Source organism: Phycodurus eques, chromosome 22, assembly GCF_024500275.1.
Source record: "Phycodurus eques isolate BA_2022a chromosome 22, UOR_Pequ_1.1, whole genome shotgun sequence".
Lineage (NCBI taxonomy): Eukaryota > Metazoa > Chordata > Actinopteri > Syngnathiformes > Syngnathidae > Phycodurus > Phycodurus eques.
This window is the reverse complement of record NC_084546.1, coordinates 9334597-9354784: the sequence shown is the minus strand read 5'-3', so window position 1 is coordinate 9354784 and position 20188 is coordinate 9334597. Positions and strand designations below refer to the sequence as shown.

Here is a 20188-nt window from a genome sequence, read left to right as displayed (position 1 = left end):
AACAAGCAATTTGTGTCGAGAGCTGGCTCCAGATAATATACATCCAGACACTAGCATGGAAATAATCCAGCATGTGCCACTTAGCAAACGTCCACGTTTCACTGGGATTCATGGCCAGATTCTGTTTGACGACAGATGGCTTTGTTGATCAAGCGAGAGAGATCCTGTTGTGGGGGTTTCTTTCCCGAGGGGACTGGAAATTTAAAAATAGCACTTCTTAACCGTGAGTAATCTTTACTGTTAATGAATCAATAATGGAAATATTTTTAGCTCATGTAGCCCGCTACCTATTTATCTAGTGCATAATGGCTTGTCAGGGGGTCCACTCTGACCTTGATGGTGGCAAATCTCTGTATCATCTTTCAGTCTTTGAGCTTTGCTTTCATGCTCACTTCAAGAGCAGAAAAAGCATAAATTCAGTGATTTGTACTTTATCTCTTTGAAACTGGACACCTTCCCTTGTGGACATTGTTCACACCTTAAGAGCTCGCTGGTTCAAAGCTATGGTGTGAAACGAGACCTATTTGTTTCCCGTCACCCTTTGAAATAATAAGCTAAACGCACTTATTGTTCATAGCACGTTGGTCAGGACATATGTTAGTTCAGGCTGATATGCTGGAGGTGATGCTCCCGTTCCTTTTTGCTCACTTGGGCCAGTTTGGGCCTTCTGCTGAGCCGTGCTGACCTAATGAGCGTGGAGGAGCTATAAATAGTGACCCGCAAATGGATCATGCTGCACTTCTTGCACATTGTCGGATTATGCATGGCATGCATGTATCCTGAAGCAAAACATGAAAGGTTACTGTTACATTGCGCCGACAGCATCGCATCTCCCCAGATCGAACGTAATGGGCATGATTGAAATAGCCGGGAAGCGGCCATTGATTTGGAGGGGGAATGTTTCCAGACATCATCGGTGATGACGTGTCACCCATAAACTCCCCCGGGACCCTCATCTGGACGCCAGCCATAATCCTCTTTGCCCTAATGCACCAGTAACCTCGCCATCACCACCGCCACCTAGGAATACGGACTCGGAGCCAGTGGGCCAGATTTGTGGATGATTATATTGATTTTATTTTTTTTTTTTTTCTTTGTCGGAAGATTTGATGAAGTGAGACATCTGTTAAATGTACTCATGAGTGGACAAGTCTGTGTCAGTCTTTGCTCCTTGTATAGCTTTTATCTGGGCTGCTCGTTTAAGAAACTTAACCTGGGTTTAAATCACACAGTTCCTTTTCCCCAGTGATGAGCCTGACAAATCCTCCCTTCAACGCTGAGACGGGCAGTCGGCGAACCCCTTACACTGACTCTTAGCTTTCTGTAAACATCATCAGTGGATATGTGAACCTTCTAATGGGGGTGGTGATCCCTTAGGGCTTACTGCCATTGCTTGTAGATCATAGTCAAAATGCTTGAGAACCAGAGCTCATGTCTTGAACTCAACCTTAATGCAGCTATTCATGGGATGTTGCACTATTTGAGTTATTTTGCTTAGGATACCTGCCGTTGCAAGAAATGGTGAATGGAAAAACACGTGGCTAGAACAGCTTCCACTCTGCTGGGAATGCTTCCGACAAGATTTTGGACTGTGTCTTGTCTACTGTCTGTGGGGATTTTTATTTTTTGGGGTCGAGATCAGGACTGTGTGGGTCATTCAAGTTGCCATAAAACTGAAATGAGACTATTGTCTTTCCAGTCTGTGGAATTAAGATTCAGTGGGCGTTAAAGGGTTTTACCCAACTAGTTATTGATTGATACAAAAAAATTCCTGATCGTATTTTATTAAAAGTTAGTCTGCTGGTTTACTAACAATCCACGAGTTTTGTTGCGTAGCCAGATAGGATCACAGCATCTGGATGGAACAAGGTTGTAAATGATTCCATGCAAATAAAGAAAGACAAAAAGGGAAGGAGGTCTGTGGAGACAGTCATGTGATGGACTGTCCACGGACGTCCCACAAATTCCTTTGAGCCGGACGGCCAAGCAGCATCCCAATGTTTATGTTTTTCCACAGCTCATTAGAGTGTTTTATACTTTCTTTCCTCCAGCTAGCACCAGGCGTTGAATGGGCACACAAATGAGGTTACCTTTTCTGCTTTGTACAACGGTGGGAGGAGAAAAACAAAGAGGAAATTAATCACTCCAGCCTTGCCCGTCCCTCCCCCGCATCTACATCTCCCTCCTGAAGACTTTTTTTTGAAATAGTTTTATTTAATTACCGACAGCCTTGGTGCGAGCACACAACTGCCACTGACCCAAATCGAGAAACTGGGACAGTGGTTTTTTTTTCCTCACCCCTACAACTGTCTTACTCAACCATATTGATTTTGTCTGTGTTGGACCTTAGCAAGAGAAAATTAGCTGAGCGGAGGTATCAGCTTAACAACCACCCAGCCCGCTGCTCTGTCTTGCTTCTGATGCTGCATTAGCCTAGTTTAGCCGGCGCGGAGCTGTGAGCTACTTCCTCCAATTTAATCTGCCGGACGTGCCGGGGAATTGGGATTCTCTAGCATTCGTGGTGCCCGACAGGAAGAGAGCCATTATGAAGCAAATTGGAGAGCAGCCTCTTTTGTTCCCGCATATGTGGACTCATTAATGGGCAAGATTAAGTGTGGAGCGGCTCCTCGAGTCGGAGAAAAATTCAAAGGAGACACGGGGGATGTTGCCATGTGACAGTTGAGTAATGGTTAATTATTCTTACGTCGTGAGAGGGCTTGAGTGGCACCTCTCAGTCGCTCTGGGTTGTTTGATTTGCGCCATGTTCCACAATCCAGTGGGATTCTTGGAAGAAGCTTTCCAATACCTCATTGTCTCTGATAATCATCCATCCCGCCATGCCAGAAGTTCCTCGCCCCCCGTGGAACAATCCTCCACCATCCACCAGTGGCATGCCGGGTACAGCAAAATAGCCCAGACGACAGCTGAACCCCCTTTATCCTGTTGGAATGCGAGACTACGTGCACACATGAAGGCCATACATTCAAACATACGAACAGTGGTTCACTCTGTAGGTTTGCTGTTCAGTAATCAGTCAGCGGCTTCAGCGGTTGAGCTGAACATGCTTGAAAGTTTGCTTTCCTTTTTAGGTCTACCATTTCCTGACAGCAAACAGCAAGCAAGGTAACTAAAGAACTGAGCGGTAAGGGTGCACATTGCCACTGCATTAGACACTGCAACTGGTGATTGGAAATCATTGTATTGTAGTGCACTCTCAGTGTTAAGTCTATTGATCTCCATTTCTTGCAGATGTGGGTTGACAACAAACCACAGAATCCAACCCGTGAGGCTCCTTTTTATAGGAAAGAATGAGAATCAGTGCCAACATAGACAGAGTCGCACACTCACTCATTCATTTTCCATATGTTGTGGCTCATGAAAAGGCGAATGCATATCACATGAAAACGTTTTATTTTTATTCTGAGGCTTGGTTCTGGCTGACAGATCGGTCTTGCTGCGGTCAGCCGTCTCCTCTGGCACTGCTTTGTCATCTCTCCATTGTTGTCTTGACAAGAAATAGCCCCCGTGAGCTCGGAAGGAGTCACAGTGTTCCCAAATGAGAGGCACTGCAGTGGAAATATTTGACAACTCCGGCTATTGCTTTATTGTTGCCCGGCGAAACACTCAGTGCTTCTCAGTACACTTGCTGAATACCTCGGGCAGGTCAGGTCTTCTAGGTAATAAACTATTTGGGGAGTTTTTTTTCCAGATTATGACAGGCTGCCGTACTTCCTTAATTACTTCTTGACATTAAAATGTGACCTTACAGATACATAAGACATAAAACGGAAAAGCACTAAATCCTGTGTAAAGTGGAGCCAATTAATATTTGATGATCCAGGTTGACTAACCATTTAAGGGGTTTGACCTCTTGAAGGTGGTCGCCACAAACACCCACTGCAGTCCACTCCAGGGCCTTGCTGCTATTTCCACCACCCGTCAGTATTTTTCATTTTTTTCATTTCAAAATGGGGTGAGATAATTTCAAAGCAGTTGGAGTTTGTGCATTGAATTTTTCTTTTCTTAAAAATAAAAAGTTTCCCAGGTAACTCAAAAGAAAAGTTTTACTTTTTGTGCCAAATTCCACTTAATCCTCACATTAAGAGGCTCTCAAGGGAGCTCTTGTTTTCAAGGGTACAGATAAATTGAGAATTGTGACTTTGTTAGCAGTTATTTGTTCTCGGTTTCATGTTTGGCATTGAGCGCCCTGCTAACTTTCTCCCTTCAAAGTGATACTGCAAGTTTCTAGCACGTCCCTGTGAGCTCACTGGCCGATGGGCCTCGCTGATAATGAAGTACGCTCCACTGGCTTGTATTTGTGAAGCACCTGCCATCTGCGTGTCCTTGAGTGGAGCCCCTGTTTGTGTGTCTGTGTGTGTGTAGGTGAAGCGTCTTCAACGGTTCTGGCTGTGCTCTGAGGCTACCACCGTCTGTCAAAGCGAGCGTGCGCTTATCGCTTTGCATTTGGTCGTTTCAATCGGCGCATCCTCCCGCGTCTCGGCCTCCCATGGCGAATCCGAGTACGCATTTAACATCGGAACCTGCACCCAGTGGCCCCTCCAGCTCAATGCGGAGCGCCAACACTGCAGTCCTTTCATTCACTGTCTCTAAAACACACACACTCAATTATACTCACTGAGCGCCTTGTTTAATCTCTTCGGGAAGAGCGCTGATTGAAGGCTACTGGGCCGGGATGTGAAGCAAATGTACGGGATAACGACTACACAGAATTTGGGATTCTCATCGGCCGGCGCTCTCTCTCTCTCTCTCAACTGTTTATGATGCTTCTTTCATCCTCCCCTTTGTGTGTTTGAGCTTGTTTGCGGCAAACTAGGCTAAATCAGATTCTTGGTGGTTGGTGGTGGATGTGCCAAATTTGACGAGACGTGGAGACATGTAATAAACAAATTTGGCAATGGCTGTCTTCCTCTCATTTCAATTCCCAGCCACTTCTGTCTGTCTTGGTCGTTGCACTCTTCTAGAACTTGTAGGAGGCTTCACAGCATTTGTCCTTGACTTAAAGCAAAAGGATGCGAGTTTATTGGTCCATGTTTCCCAACCTTAGAACTACCAGAGACGCATGGAGACGCACATCATCAAACACATAAGCTCCAGGATGTGCTTGTGGTCTAGCTCATTTTGTGGGCTTTTTTGTTGTTGTTTTGTTTTACCTGCCAACCCACAATTGAGAGTGCGGCGGCGATGATAGAACGGCACGTCGCTGTAAAAATCAGCCGGTGAGCTCAACACAACCTGCATCCTCGTGTAACAAAACATGCAACTTCGAACTTGGGAATCACCTACATATGGGCGCTAATAGCTCAGCTTGGACGGTCCATGTTAAGATGCTGCACACGACGACATACTTTGCACCGGAATGGGGCAGGGATGGATTTATAATGAGGTGATAAGCACCAGCTGTCCACAAAGATCTGATATAATGGCATGTTACCAGCCCATTAATGCACAGTATATGTCTAAATGACAACCATTATTCCACCGTTTTATTGCATTGTTTTTCGTTGTGTCTCATTATAAACAATTGTAGGCTGCCTGATTACATTTCAAGTGCTTGACCTTAGTTTTTACATTTTTAAATTTTTTTTTATTATTATTGTGCTGTAATGTTTGTTGAATTTGTTTCATCATTTTCTCATCACCACTTTCATCATTCTGACTTGTGTTGCTGTGGGCTGAAGCCCTGGAAACATGAGTGGCTCTGTTTGCCCCCACTGGCGACGGGCAGAGCGATGTCGACTCGGCGAGACGGGACGTAAGGAAACCCGTTCGACGGTCCTGCCGACGGCGAAATATGCAAACATGCAGCCTGTCAGATTGCACCCTCCCCCACCCAACTCCCCCGGATCGTGTGCGTGCGTGCGCTGACAAAGGAAGGTCACGCACTCTAAGGTGGCTTCCGTTCACGATTTAGCTTGTGTGAGTGTTTATATTTGCATGCGGCATAATTTGTTTTAATTTGATTCAAGAGAGCCTGAAGTGCAGATGGGGGTCGGTGCCACCTACCTGCAAAAGGAAGTGGTGAGGCTTCTGTGAGTCAGAATGCGGCGGGTTTGGATCAACACGCCTACTTTTAACAGTCGGGTGGGAGAGCGAGGCAGATGTTTAGTTGTCTGCGTACGTTTTTTTCCTTTCTGAAAGCCTCCCCATTCTTCCATCTTATCTCCTTTCTCCCTTCTGTATATTTTAGCCTCTCTGCCTCCATCACTCTCTGTAGGCAGTAGGCACCGGTGTCAGCGTGACCTCGGCCGATAACTGGAAAGCTGCTGCTCCCCAGTTGGAGCATCTGGAAGCGTACGAGTGGGAGGCAACAGATGCTCATGATGTGCCTTTTGATTGATTTAGCATTAATCCAGACTCAATTATTGGATCACACTTCCTTTTGGATGTTTTTCTCCACAGAAATGTGAGAACAACTTGATAATGATGTCACGCAACGGGGGTAAATGACACATTTATTGAGGTGAGATTAATCCTCCACCAAGCGGATTAAGAATCTGAAAAACTTCAACGATCTAGTGCAGGCTTTTAGCACAAATACATGATCAGATTAAATTCACTTCCAGCCTGCCCAGTTAACATTGATATTTGACTTCTAAAGCCGTCAATGGCAGTGAATGTGTTCATTTCTATGAAAGTGATCCAGTGCGACGACCTACATATTTCTGTATATTGCAATGTTCGGCTTGCCCCATCTACTGTAGGGTCACCACAGTGAGTCACTCACATGGTTTGTTTTTACACCGAAATGGTATGCCGCTTGAAATTTACAATCCTACACTTGTAGTGGCTGTCTATTGGGGCACTGCCTGGCAAGCAAACCCTTTCCAGCTGCATGGAACACTACCCCACCAGTGCACCTATATTTTTAAATCATCTCACTTATGAGGTTTAACCATTTTATGTAAAGGGGGATGGCGCCTGAGTCCTCCATCAGTAAAATAACTAAAGCGTCAAATCTCCGAGGCGAGTAAAAGAAAATAAGTGTAGCAGTTGCTGGAATGCTATTTTCGGCAATCTCCCGAAAAGTAATAACAGTCTTCGCACCACTCTGCAAAGGTTGTTCTCCCGCAGTGGGATTTAACAGTTGTTGTTCGAGTGCCTGGCGCGACGGCAGCCATGTCGCTATCTTACCACGCAGATGCGAGGTGAAAAGATCCCAGCGGCTGGCAATGAAGAAGGCCAGATGAAAGCCTCGTTCCACTCCTTGCGTCCGCCGGTGTCGCTTTTGTACGTGCTGCCTACCGCACATCCCCCGCCGGTGGATTGGTTTATCTTGCGTGTGCCAAATTGAACGGCCTTCAAGGTCTTTGCCGCGCCAGCGTCGCCCTCCGCTTTTCTCCTACCGCCAAGCAAAGCTCGCTCCCGACCTTCTGTCACCTGCACGCATGTCATATGGCTAATTAGATTGTGGAAGGGTTAGAAATTTATCGATAAATTGGTTTCTTTTTAGGGTGTGTCGTCTATGGTAATGTTTTCGAAGTGAATCTGCGGAAAGGTTGGCAGTTTTAGCAGAACTGGACACAAAAGAACAAAAAATAAATGTTTTGCTTTTCTCCCAAGTGATACAGTGACTGCTTGAGATATCGCTATCTCGTTCTTTTCTGTCACCACTTCCCTCTCAATTAACATCAAAAATGTCCTTTGCAATGTGCCTACACCCATCCCAATCTTAAAAAAAAAAAAGAAAAAAAAAGTGTTACTTTTGTCTTCAAGAGTGTGTCACACAGTTTGGATTCTGAAGTCGAAGTCCTTGTGCCACTAACCGCAGTCCCTGATTTACTGCCTCAAATCCATGAGGCGATTACACTTGTGGGATGTATTTAAGGCCATTTTTTTCCCACTCCGCCACAGAGTGCGAGATAAATGTGCCAGGGCCCTTTGATTTGGGAAACAGTGTTCGCAGTGTTGGCGAAGACAAAGCATAGCTCAGCTAGTCTTGGTTTTCGTCGGAATGTTTTCATGTCACATCGCTGGACTAAAAGTACCCTTCTGGTGGTTTGCCTGGTTTACGTGTCAGGTCGGAGCGAGAATGTGGCCAGTGAACATGCATAGAACACAGCAGGCAGCACATGAGGAAGTGAAGCTATATATATATATATATATTATTATTATTTTTTTTTAATTAGTTTTATTTCAGTTCCGTTTGTTTGCTATAGAAAACCAAATCCTGTAAAATGGTGGGAAAGAAGCGCTGCTTCCCCTTTTTTTTTTCCATTTTTTTTGTTTTTGTTTTTTTGTTGGGGCATTTCATGGTAATTTTAAAAGCGTCAACGCAAGTGATTATTAGCATGTTTCGTAATGCTCACACGTACTGTATATTCCCAGATACTAGTTGAATATTCATGAAGTGTGTGTTTGGCAGCAATGCTGTGGAGCCGAGTGCCACCAGTTGCCGCGCTAACAAATTAGCATATTAATGATATAAATGCTGTATAATGAACACGTGGGAGTGGATTACACACGTGATTCATTGTCAGATCCGTCAGGGAGAAGAAAGAGTCAAGCTAATAAGGTTACAATGGCCCTAAATCGGCTTTTGGAGTGGAATATCACCATTAATAAAAAAATAATCCCTGTGTAAAATTTAGTCGCGCAGCAGTACAATATTGAGGTTTTATCGGGTTCTCATAGCTGCCAAATGTGCTTTGAAGGTGACGAAGGCGCGCTGCTGTCGTTGAGTTGCTGCTGTGTTTGTTCTCCTAAGGAGCGTCAACGCCCGCTGCGAACGAGCCAAACTTAATGCGGTTCGACCAGCCTTGCGCGCCGAGCGGAAGCGGAGAACACCTGTTAGGCCCGTCTGAGAGAGGAGGCCTCGTCGCCATCGCCACAGCCCTGCGCGGAGTTGTGAGCGCATTCACGGGATCAAAATGCAATCACAGTTTAAATAGTCAGTTGAAATTCTGCGCGTTTTTTGTCTGGGATGGCCCGAGAGTTAACGACTATTTTCATTATTTATGATTATATTCATGTAAGCATTGGCACCAGCATGTGCTAAAAGAAATGTTGTAAAGTGTTTCCATTTCTATGAGAATATAAAAGTTTTACAAAGTGATACGGCCACGTTTATGGTAAATCTTAACATTGAGTTGTGTGCAGCTGCATCAGACTATCAATATAAATTTGTTATGATACCTAGTAGGTAATTGTGCATTAATCTTTGGAATGATGAGGTCTGTTTAGGCTGCAAAAATAAAACAAACCACAGGTGCATAAGCTACCACTCGGCACGTTCTATATATAAACTACCAAACTCTACTGGCGCTTGAGGTGTTAGTGCATACATTGACACCTACCGTGCATATTTAATGAGCTGGGACCTAGATGTGTGCTAACGGCGCATAAACCGGCGGTGTCTCGATAGACTGTCCTTTTCTTCAAATCCCCAAGTTCGCTATAGCCCTGATCACAGCCTTGACGTGAGCGGCCAAAGTGAAAGTGTCACGCCTCGTGATGGAGATGAGTGTCGACGCGTTAACCTTGCGCGCAACCCCCCTGCGGCACACTGCGTCCGTGACAGACCACCGTCTCCCTCCTTGCTTGTGAGCCATCCGGTTTTAGTTAAGCTTCTTGCATCTCTGCCCCATTTTCTGTTGACGCCTTTGACAGCCTCGATTGCTTCACTTGTCCCCAAGCGAGCGTACAGTCTTTTTGGCATGTGCTGATTTTATCCACGTGGATGCATTTTTGGTCAAGAATGGAAGCGTCCTTTCAATGATTCAAGACATATCAACATGCATCATCACCGTTCTGTAGTGGTTTAACGTGCATATTTGACCTGTTTATGTGATTTTCCTTATTTTTTTTTTGCTTTTTTTTTTTTTTTTTTTTTTTTGTAAAAAGCTGGCTCGGTGCGTCACCTGATGCTGAGCAGACGATTAAGGACGTGGTGCAGATGGCTCGTGGATTGACATGCAGCAGACTTTCAAAAAAGGAACTCAAAACTGAATAATTCACTGCGATGTGGTTTATTCATACATTGGGCATACTTAGCGAGTCAATGCATTTTACTGTGTGTATGTGTGCCTTGTGACGAGCGCTTGAGGTTAACAAGGAAGCTGGAGAAGCAGAAGGAAAAAAAAAAAATCAGGGCAACACGTTAAATACAAATGTGAAGAGCACACAGACAGAGTGTGGCTGTCAAAAAAAGAAAAAAAAAAGTCTAGTTATTCAAAAGATATTTGAGAGTCTGTTACTAGTGTGCCCGCAAGTGCAACATTGCTAACTCCCCGTTATTAGAGTGTTGCCCTACTGTGAAATTCAAACCAGATGTTTGTGAAAATTAATCCATTGTCCCAAATTTGTCATTGAACTCGAAAGCTTGCCGCCTCTTTCAACGGAAGCAAAGCAAAAATGGTCAAAATATCCAAATCATGATGCATCCATTGCAAGTATTTTAATTATTTTGTTGACTTATGACACGAACTTAAAAGGCTTATCCAACCTCATTTGTCCTGTAACACAGTTTTGGATTTTTGTACCACCATGTTTGAAAACCACTACATTGGGTTTAACAGTGAATTAATACCAAGAAAATAGCCCTGCGCATTATCGTTACAAGAAATGATGTACCCTCATGAATGCATGATCATGACCTACTCGTGCACATTTACATCCCATTAGCTGCTATTGTTTCCGCAGTCCCTGGAGATTAATGACTACAACACTGCTCCTTAAGCGTAAAGTCTCTCGAGTGTCGTTTTCAATTATGCTGCATGATAAAGGATGCATATATTTAAGACATGTTTTTGTTGTTGTTGTTGTTGTTCTCAGTGCTGGCCAGTTTCCGAGGCACCGTCCAGCACGGCCTCCCGCTGGAAATTGGCGACACGGTGCAGATCCTGGAGAAATGTGAAGGTAGGTAATAAAACAGACTTCTTAATAAATAAAGACTCTATTGAGTCTTAGCCTGGATTAATTTTTATTTTCTCATCTGGATGAATGGATACCAATTCCCACACATGCACATCTTCTCATTTTCACTTCCTCTATGCGTGATTGTCATATAGCGTCGTCTGTGCCTGTTGCCCCGTATGTCGTATCTCTCTGCGGGTATGATGTGAGAAGTAACTCAGGAAGGAAAATAAATGGGTTCCACTCGGGCAGTGATGCACGGCCCCTCGCGAATACCCCATACACCAAATGTCCTCAAATGAAATGAAATGAATGAGCACTTGAAGGATCACACGGCCGGCGATAACATGCACGCGCGTGACCCGGGCACTTCTTGAGGGACTCGCTGGTGGCGCCGTTAAAAATCTGCGTGTTGGCTGTGAAGATCGTTAGAGAAACGTAGCAGAGTATATGATGCATTATACGTGCATTTGCGTATGCGTACGTTTTATGCTTGAAATGTAGTGCCGTAAAAGTCAAAGGTGCCAGAAATATAAATTATGAAGTCAAGTACAGATCTGGGAAAATGCGACTGAAGCACGGTGTATTTGTTTGTAAGACTGGCAGTGATGTCTGCACGTACGTCTGTACTGTCAGTCTGTACGTTTTTACATCTGCTACAGTAAAGAAGTCGAATCATTACTTCTACTTTTACGACAGTCCTTTTTTTTTTTTTCTTTAGGATCCGTACTTCTGCTTAAATACAGAGTGTGAGTACTTTTGCCACCTGTGGTTGCCAAGCCAACTGAAACACCCACATTCTCTCTCCCTGTTGGTACACCGAGACAGCCAGCCAGTCGGAGGGATGTGGAATTGCACTAGGACACCCGTAGGAAGTTGACAATAGCCCAGCCAGTGGGAGTCTGCGCCCAGAAGGGAGGCGCAAGATCAGCAGCAACGGCGTAGGATGCTGAGTGACGTGCAGCGCGACACTTACAGAGACGGGCTTAATGGCTCCGCCTCATGTCGACGACGGCGTCGCCACTTCAAAACATCGTAAAACGAAGTGTTGACGCTGATGTGTGTCCCCTGCCTACAAGCGCACCGTGTCAGCAGTGTGATTTTGGCTCTCTCGCTGCGTTTTTTTGGGTACAGCGGCGATGGAGCTGTGAATTGTCAGCTGTCGCTTGCAGATGTGACGCTATCCCTTGTGGTGAAGTCACGAGACAGTTGAATACGAGGCACGTTTAGAGCGAAAGGCAGTTGGGAAAAGAGCAATAGAGTAGGTGAAATCCGCGAAGTAGCAACCACATGTTCTTTTGACTATTTATAGCGCTACACCAGTACACGAACCTCCCCAGACACGTATTAATCTTTCTCGCACTACCTTACTCTTCTCATCACTTTCTATACTGTTAAACACCTTTTAAACTTAAACATACAGTAATGCACAATAAATAGTGCTGTCCTCTATTTACATTTTAGTCCTTGTAATATGTTTTCATTATTTATTTATTTATTTCTTTTTTTTTTTTTTTTTTTTTTTTTTTTTCTTCACTGCACATAAATTCCAGCATACCCTCGAAATCCTGAGATCTGGCTAATTATGGTCTGCGCGATATGAATATGGGGGGACAAAAAGAAATCTGCAATGCGCTGGATCCACAATCGGCGAACCGCAACATAATAATATTGTCTGGAGAGTGGGGGTGCACTGCGAACACTCGATTGACAGGCTCACTTCACTGTTATTTTACATATAAAGCCTAGGTATCAAACTCAAGGCCCCGGGGTCGGATCTGGCCCACGTCATCCTTTCACATGGCCCGCTAGAGCAAATCGTGTGCTTGTACTTCATGTTTCTAGCTAAACTCTGGAGCAAAATTGCAAATTGTTACTATGTTGCAGGCATTTTTCTTTAGGTTACCAAAAACCATTTTTGAAATAAATTAAACATTCGGTGAAAAAAGTCATATTATTCTAAAGTAACAGTACTGTGACTTGAGTACAATCTTTGGCGGCTCTGCTCACCTCTGCCTGATACACAGTATTGACATTTACAGTGAACTTTTCTTAACAGGAGTCTTATGACGGCTATGAGCATGTACTTAAAACAAATAAATAAATGAATAAATAATAAAACATCAGCAGCTCGTCTCCATTGCTACACAAAATGTATCATTATATCACATTTGTTATAGTCCGCAAGGTTTTGACGACTGCAGTTTGAAAAACATGTCGCATTTCCGTGTAATGGAGTGTAAAAAGTATATTGGCTTGAATTTACAGAAAGCGCTCTCTAACGCACTGTAATTTGTAGAAATGAGTTGAATATTCTTAGGGTTGCTGCACACGCTGTGCCGAGTGTGTTGTAGGAAACGTAACATGACGCGAAGCATGTTGTACTACGTTTTTTTCGTAGCAATGCTATGTTTATTGCCGAACGAGAAAACAACAAATCCCACTTGGTCTCTGCAGGCTGGTACCGAGGATTCATCTTGAAGAATCCAAACGTCAAGGTAGGTAATCTTTGGACAGGTATTTTTGTGGCTGACATTTACCTGCCACTTGACATGGCTGCTAATTGAGCTTTGTAAACCTGTGTTTTTTGCCCACAGGGTATATTCCCAACCGGTTACATCCACCTGAAGAACGCCCATGTCAAGAATAAAGGGCAATTCGAGACAGTCATCCCCGTCGAGGACTCGGTCATCACCGAGATGACTTCGACGCTGCGAGACTGGGGGGCCATGTGGAAGCAGCTCTACGTGGTAACAATTCTTTTCAAACGCACACATGCGTAGCTTTTGCTTCAGTATTCCCACAAAGAAGCTTGCATTTGACCCTGTTTATTTCAATCACCAAAAGTGATTTTAGGCGCGTTCATTAGGCGGATTGATTATGTTTGTGACCCATTAAGTTATCTGGGGCGCTGATTAAAGTGAGTTGATGAATACTTACACATCAGAGTGCATACATTTTTGCGGCTGAAACGCAGCAGGACACTGAGGCTAATTTGCACAAATCCTTTCAAAGTTGGAGATTGGGATTCAGTCACTCGCACGCATGAAAAGATTCATATTTTATGCCGGCTTGTTTCCCACGATCTGACATCTCTCTTGTGTAACAAGCGTTCTCGCCTCTAATCCCGTCCCGCAGAAGAACGAGGGGGATTTGTTTCACCGGCTTTGGCATGTGATGAATGAAATCTTGGACCTGAGGAGGCAGGTGCTGGTGGGCCACCTCACCCACGACCGCATGAGGGACGTCAAACAGCACATCACGGCCCGATTGGACTGGGGTAACGAGTGAGTTCAAAAGACAGGAGCTCTGCCTTTTCTTTGCCTTTGTTGTCACATAACCTCCTTGGGGTGCACACTCCCATCTTCCTGCTGTCTATTTTTTTATTTTTTATTTTTTTCTTAAATGGCCCAGCCCCTCAGTAATAATAAATAAATGATAGATTAAAAAAAAACTTCTGTCGCTCTCTTTGGACCCTTCACGCTATATTTCGCGACAACTCTTCTGGGTCTTTCTGGGACATTTGTGGATAAAGGGTAAGAAACACTTCCAGGTGAGAACATGGAAGAGCAGCAAACAGGAAAAAAACAGTAGAATTCAGGCAAACCTATTTGCAGGCTGTCAAGAGTGGGGCTTGTATTGTCATGCCATTTTAGCCAATCAGATGCTTGAAGAAAGTAATTTCAGGAAAAGGCGTAAGAACAGCAATCGTGATTTGGGGTGATTCAGCCAATTCACATTCACACTCACCACCTACTGTATAGTAATCGGCCCACTTTTTTTTTTGACTTGGTCTCTTTGCAGACAACTGGGTTTGGACCTAGTCCCAAGACAGGAGTTCAGCATGGTGGACCCCGATGAAATCAGTGTGACGGAACTCTACAGACTGGTGAGTGCCTCCTGAGTCAGCCTTTCACAATTCCCCATTCCACCTCGATTTTCCATTGTACGCCATATTCACTGGAATAAGTAGTATCGGTCAAGCTCCCGCTCCCGTTTATAAATAAACGGCAAGCAGACAGTGTGCAAAAAATGTAAGCGTGCTGACAGGGTGGACATTTTGCGTTAGCGAGCTGGCTGTGTGCTGTTTAACAAATACATTTCAGAGTTCCAAGGTTTTTGCTATCGGTCGGTGTTTGACAGCGACAGAGTGGACATGTGAAGCTTGACAACATCCAGCTCCATACAAAGCGATACTCCTCTGCTCACGCCCATGGCCACCGCCGCCCCTGTGCTAATGTTTTCTCTTGAGAGTGGGTGCCATATGCTGTCGTCACTAGAGGCTTTCCTGTCAGCTGCGGGTCAAGCTCAAAGCCACGTCCTTGAAAATTCCAGAACTCTTCGAACGGCGCTTGAATTGAAAAGTCAAATGAGTGCGTGTTTTTCGTCAAAAAGCCAGAGCTTTATTGATTTTGAAACCTATCCTCCACTTGCTTCTGTGTGCTCCCCTGCTTCGCTTTCACATCTTTTGAGAGCACTGTTACCATGACAACCACCTCTCAAATACAGTGTAGGGAAAATTGTATCTTACACACACTCACACACACACGCAGAGTAGATGACTTTCCTCTCGCAGGAGTAATTGAAGCGCTTAATCCATCTGTTTCTTTGTTGTTGTTGTCGTCGTCGTCGGGGCAAACAAAAGCAGGCACAGCAGGATGCGAGCTACAACGGACCTCCCGCGAAATTGGAATTCGCAAAACGAGCGCTTTTGACGAAGCCGGGACAAGATAAGGAGACGGGGCGTTCACCCGCGGAGAAATGGGGACACAGTGGTCCACACCCAGGCATGGCGCAGCATCTCCAGTGAGAGAGCTTGTTTTGGAGAGCAATTCTGCTGTGGACCTTGCCACAGTGGAGTGGATGAATTCAATTGAGATGGGGATCAGGTGTAGCCTAGGTTACTGAAGAGAGCATAAAAGCAAGGAAGGGGCATGAATATTGGCAATGTCGGCAATATTTCCGACTGAAAAATGTCAACGTTTAGTATCGTTTACGGTGCTTTCTGCTCCTCCTTGGAGATTACGGCAAATCGGATGAGGAAATGACATATTCCAGACTAACAAATGTGCCCAGTGACCTCAGATGACCATGGTCCCATGCGCCCACACTACTAAGGAGACTGTGCCAGCTTCACTCGTGAGTTCCAGGTCCTCAAGCAGATCACTCTAGAAGGTTTCAACTTGACCATTCCCACCTTCCACAAGCTTGTACTCAATTAATAGTGACATGGTTCGGCAGGCACACGCATGCCATCTTTCGTCCGTCATGCATGTTGCCTGCGTTAACACTAAAAATACACAACGCAATAAAATCTGGCGTTATAATAAGTCGTTGGGCGTCGACTGAGAAGCTGAGCCTTGTCGTTTCAAGAAAAGCTTTTAATTGATTGAAAGAAAGCATACAAACAATCGCAGCTCTCACTTGACAATTGGTTTTCACCAGGGCTCGCCATGTTTTCATGTTTCTATTTACGATTAGCACTTTAAGTATCGCTATAACGGCGCAGCTCAGTGTACATGCAATGTACTTTGCCAGGATTTATTGAAAATGGCAACAAGAAAAAAAACCAACACAAAGAATCATTTGTTTCCACAAAAAAAACCCGACAAAATTAAATAACAGATTAAAGTAAAATGGATTAAATCCTTGGATGAAAGGGAAAGATTAAATCCTTAACAACAATCATGTTACTAATGGATACGAACAAGTCTTAAAAAGTCCTACAGTTTCAGATATTGCTCACAACAACAACAAAAAGATCTCGATTTGTCTGTCAAGTATGTCAAGTTCAAAGTGATACAACAAGAATGTTGATTTAACAGATCGCACAGAAGAAATCATCCGGTCTGTAAACAAGACAAGAAAAGAGCAATAAAGCCGAGGGTCATTATTTCAAGGTTATGTACACTTTTATTCAAAATTTATTCAAAAACATCTTATTAATTACATCTTCTATTGTCAATTTCTTGCTTCTTAGCCGCTTCCTTCTCCCTCTCACCATATCTACGCATTCTGTTATACAAGTGAACGCGGAATACAAATTTGGCAGCAAATCTATGAAGCCATCTGGTGCTTTGTGTGTGCGTGTGTGTGTGTGTGTGTGTGTGCGCGCGTGTGTGTGTGTGCCCAGAATGGGATGAACCTCAGAAACAGTTGTGTGTGGCAGTGTTAACCAAGTTGGCGTTACATCACCTTGCGAATGATGTGAGAGGCTCCCGTGTTGATCTTTGATATATAAGAATGTCTTCCAATAGCACACGCGGAGGATTAGATTCATCCAATAATTCAGCGTCATTTTTTAGGGCTGCGCTTCTTTTTCCGCCGAGGTTTTTCAACCGCTGTAGAATTGTGTCCGTTGGGGCAAGAGTGGCGCGTATTCCGTTCAGGTGATGACAAAAAAAAAGCAGAACACCTCTCATTAGTGTGGGAATATGTATTATACTTAAGCACACAAGTCATTTGTTAAAAACAACATTTCTCAAATGTGATTGGAAAGATTGTTCTGTCAATCGGATTAACGCCGTTTGATTTGCTCTCATCCTGTATTTGAGGCTTTACAGCTTATGGATTTGGCTTTGTTACCCTCTCCAAATCCATCCTTTTGTACACTTAGATGTTTTATTTTGTTGTTGTTTTTTTTTTTTTTTTTCACGCCTGTCTCAGAAAATGATTTCGCTTTCCCTCGCTTTCCTTTTAACGCTCCGTCGCAGATGGAGCATCGGCATCGCAAGAAGGAAACGCCGACACCTGCCAGCACCCATCACTTGTTCGTCCACGTCAAGAGTCTGATGAGCGCAAATCTGGGGGAGGAGCTTGAGGTCTTCTTCCACATATATGACGGGCGGGAGAATCGACCACTGAGGTATGGACTGACTCATAAGGGCGCAATTATGAGCTATTTTTGTTGTTGTATTATAGTTGTCCAAACAGATGTAGATTTAGTTGCACCAGGCATTACAACTGAAAAAGAAACTGAAGAAACAAGGGTGGTGTCATATTGTTTTGGGGTAAAATTACCAGTGAAAAACTAAATATAACATTTAAATATATTTTGAAGTGCTGTAGATTGCCAAGTTTGTGTGTTAGACATAATGGTGGTACATTTCTTTCGAGAAATTTTCCAAAGGATGTTGATCTTTTTGGTTTTTGATTTACACGTGATTTGTACTAGAATCAGGTTCTTTCATGGAACAACAACGAAAAGCGTTCGTCCTTTGTAAATTCCCATAATTTCCGTCGATGCGACGGTTGCATCAGTTGGGGGGTGGAAATCCAACCGTGGCATCTCGCCAACGTTGTCTCTCACTGTCTGGCGGTGCTAGTAAACAGACACACACATTTACACTGGCCGCCTTGGCAAAGAGCCATTTCGCTGCTTGACTCCAGAGCTGGAGCTCTCTGCGTGTCACCGACCAGATGGGGGTCCGACCCGTTGTCTCGGTACCGTGCCGACACCACCCGTTCCTTTGCGCCACGCCATTTTCTTTGTGTTCACCGAGGCCTTTGGAGCACAGCGCTGTACTGTTCACACACAAGTGTGACCTTTTCTCATTTTAATAGCAACTTCTTCCACCATACTACGTTTCTGCTCCCGCGTGGTTTACTTCAGCCAACATGGCCAGCTAATAGAACCGACCGGTCCCATCCCCCTCCTCCATCCAAATGCAATTATCGATATCAGGAGAGGCAACGCCGCGTGCTCAGTGGGCCCAGAGGGGAGCTAACCCGGCCATTCATGTTGTGTTAATAAGAACGCTGATAGAGCGAGATAAGGTCCCACCGGGGGGTAAACACCGGTCCTCTTAGCTCGGGTGATCAACACGCTGCAGTTGTGAGGGAGGGCTGGCAAGGGAAGGGGAGAAGACGCGTGCGTGCGCATGAGTAGCCGTTAATTGAGGGTCTTAGCAATGGAGGGATAATTAAGGTGGAGAAAAGCAGGCTCGCGTCCGACGGCAAGGAATCTTTATCCGGTCGGATAAATGGCGTGGAAAGTTACAGGGAGCCGCTAACGAGGAGCGACGGCATCCACGTTTGGGGTAAAAGGAAGGAATATATTCCACTAAAGTGTGAAAACATACATATGAATGCTTGAACTTTTCGAAGCTCAAGAAGCTAATAAAAGCTAAGCTAAAAAGCTCGCTTGGACAAATTCAAGTCTAAGTTTTTTTTTTTTTTTCAAATTGTATTTAATAAATCATCTGAAGGCTAATTACTTCAAACGCCTGTGCCAACCTAACCTAAAAACACCAGCTGGTTTGTTTCCCCAAAGAACTGGTTCTAAAAATCCATCTGGGAATGAGCTGGAAGAAAGCGAAACAAAGGCGGGCACTCTAAAACGAACCTTCTGTTCATCATATGCAGTCCCTATAAAAGCTGCAGAGCGCAACAAGCGCATTACTTTGAAATTTGGTGAGATTTTTGCATTATTGACCTGAAACGCGAGCATCGATAGGAAAGCCAGGAGCACGCAAAGCAGATAGTCTCTTTTTTTTGTTTTGTTTTTAGCCCTTGTGCGAGTCGCTCGGACCGCGAGCCTTGTCAGCAAGTTGGCTCATTGTCAGGCGCTATGGCGCATTACAAGGGTTTTCTCTCCGCTTATCGCGCCAACTGTGAAAGTCACCTAACTGGATTAGCCCCCCCGGCCTCGCCAAGGCCCAGCAGGATGCCTCCGTTGCTGCTGCTTCTTTTTTTTTTTTTTTTCCCGGGCGGCAGTGCAAATGTGAGCCGTCCTTTCTGGTTTTGCCCGTCATGCGTTTCATTTCCTGGTCATTTGTACTGATTTTGAATGTGATCCCGTGCGTTTTCCCAGCATGAAGTTAGCATTTTCCAGCAGTGTCACAGCGAGTTTGGCACTTTTTGTTGGACACCATTGTTATTTTCTTCCAAAATGTGGACACATTCTGTTTCATAGAGGTTCTCCGTTGGCACTCTCGTCGTCTTGATTTTTTTTCACATGAACAAGTCACTTCTTTGCGCTTAACAGGCACTTAAAACTTCACTGTGACAATTGCTGATCCCATTTGTCTCTGCTCTCTTTTACTGGTACAGTGAAAGGTTCTTTGTCAGGCTGAATAAAAGTGGCTTGCCCAAGTCGCCAGAGAAGACTGAGAGACAGTGCACGCTGTTTGTGGTAAGTGGTGAATGCGAGCCGTTGTCATCAATCCGTAACCAAACGTGTCAAAAGGATCTCGTGCGTTCCCATCAGGACCTGGGGAGCAGCGATCTACGAAAAGATGTCTACATTGTTGTGCACATCATAAGAATAGGTGGGCTTGTACACTCTTTTCAGGATGTTTTGTACAGAAACCGTGCA

General features: G+C 44.5%; 1 protein-coding gene across 4 annotated transcripts in view; it reads left to right on the top strand.

Moving 5' to 3' along the window:
• Positions 1–20188, top strand: part of dock4b (dedicator of cytokinesis 4b) — an 81439-nt gene that overhangs the window by 11682 nt on the left and 49569 nt on the right. For all 4 annotated transcript variants that reach the window (XM_061667477.1, XM_061667476.1, XM_061667478.1 and 1 more), the window contains exons 2-9: positions 10792–10875; positions 13330–13370; positions 13470–13622; positions 14011–14159; positions 14677–14761; positions 17586–17737; positions 19924–20005; positions 20081–20141. In XM_061667477.1, the coding sequence (XP_061523461.1) occupies positions 10792–10875; positions 13330–13370; positions 13470–13622; positions 14011–14159; positions 14677–14761; positions 17586–17737; positions 19924–20005; positions 20081–20141 (807 nt within the window). The remainder of the gene's footprint in view (positions 1–10791; positions 10876–13329; positions 13371–13469; positions 13623–14010; positions 14160–14676; positions 14762–17585; positions 17738–19923; positions 20006–20080; positions 20142–20188) is intronic.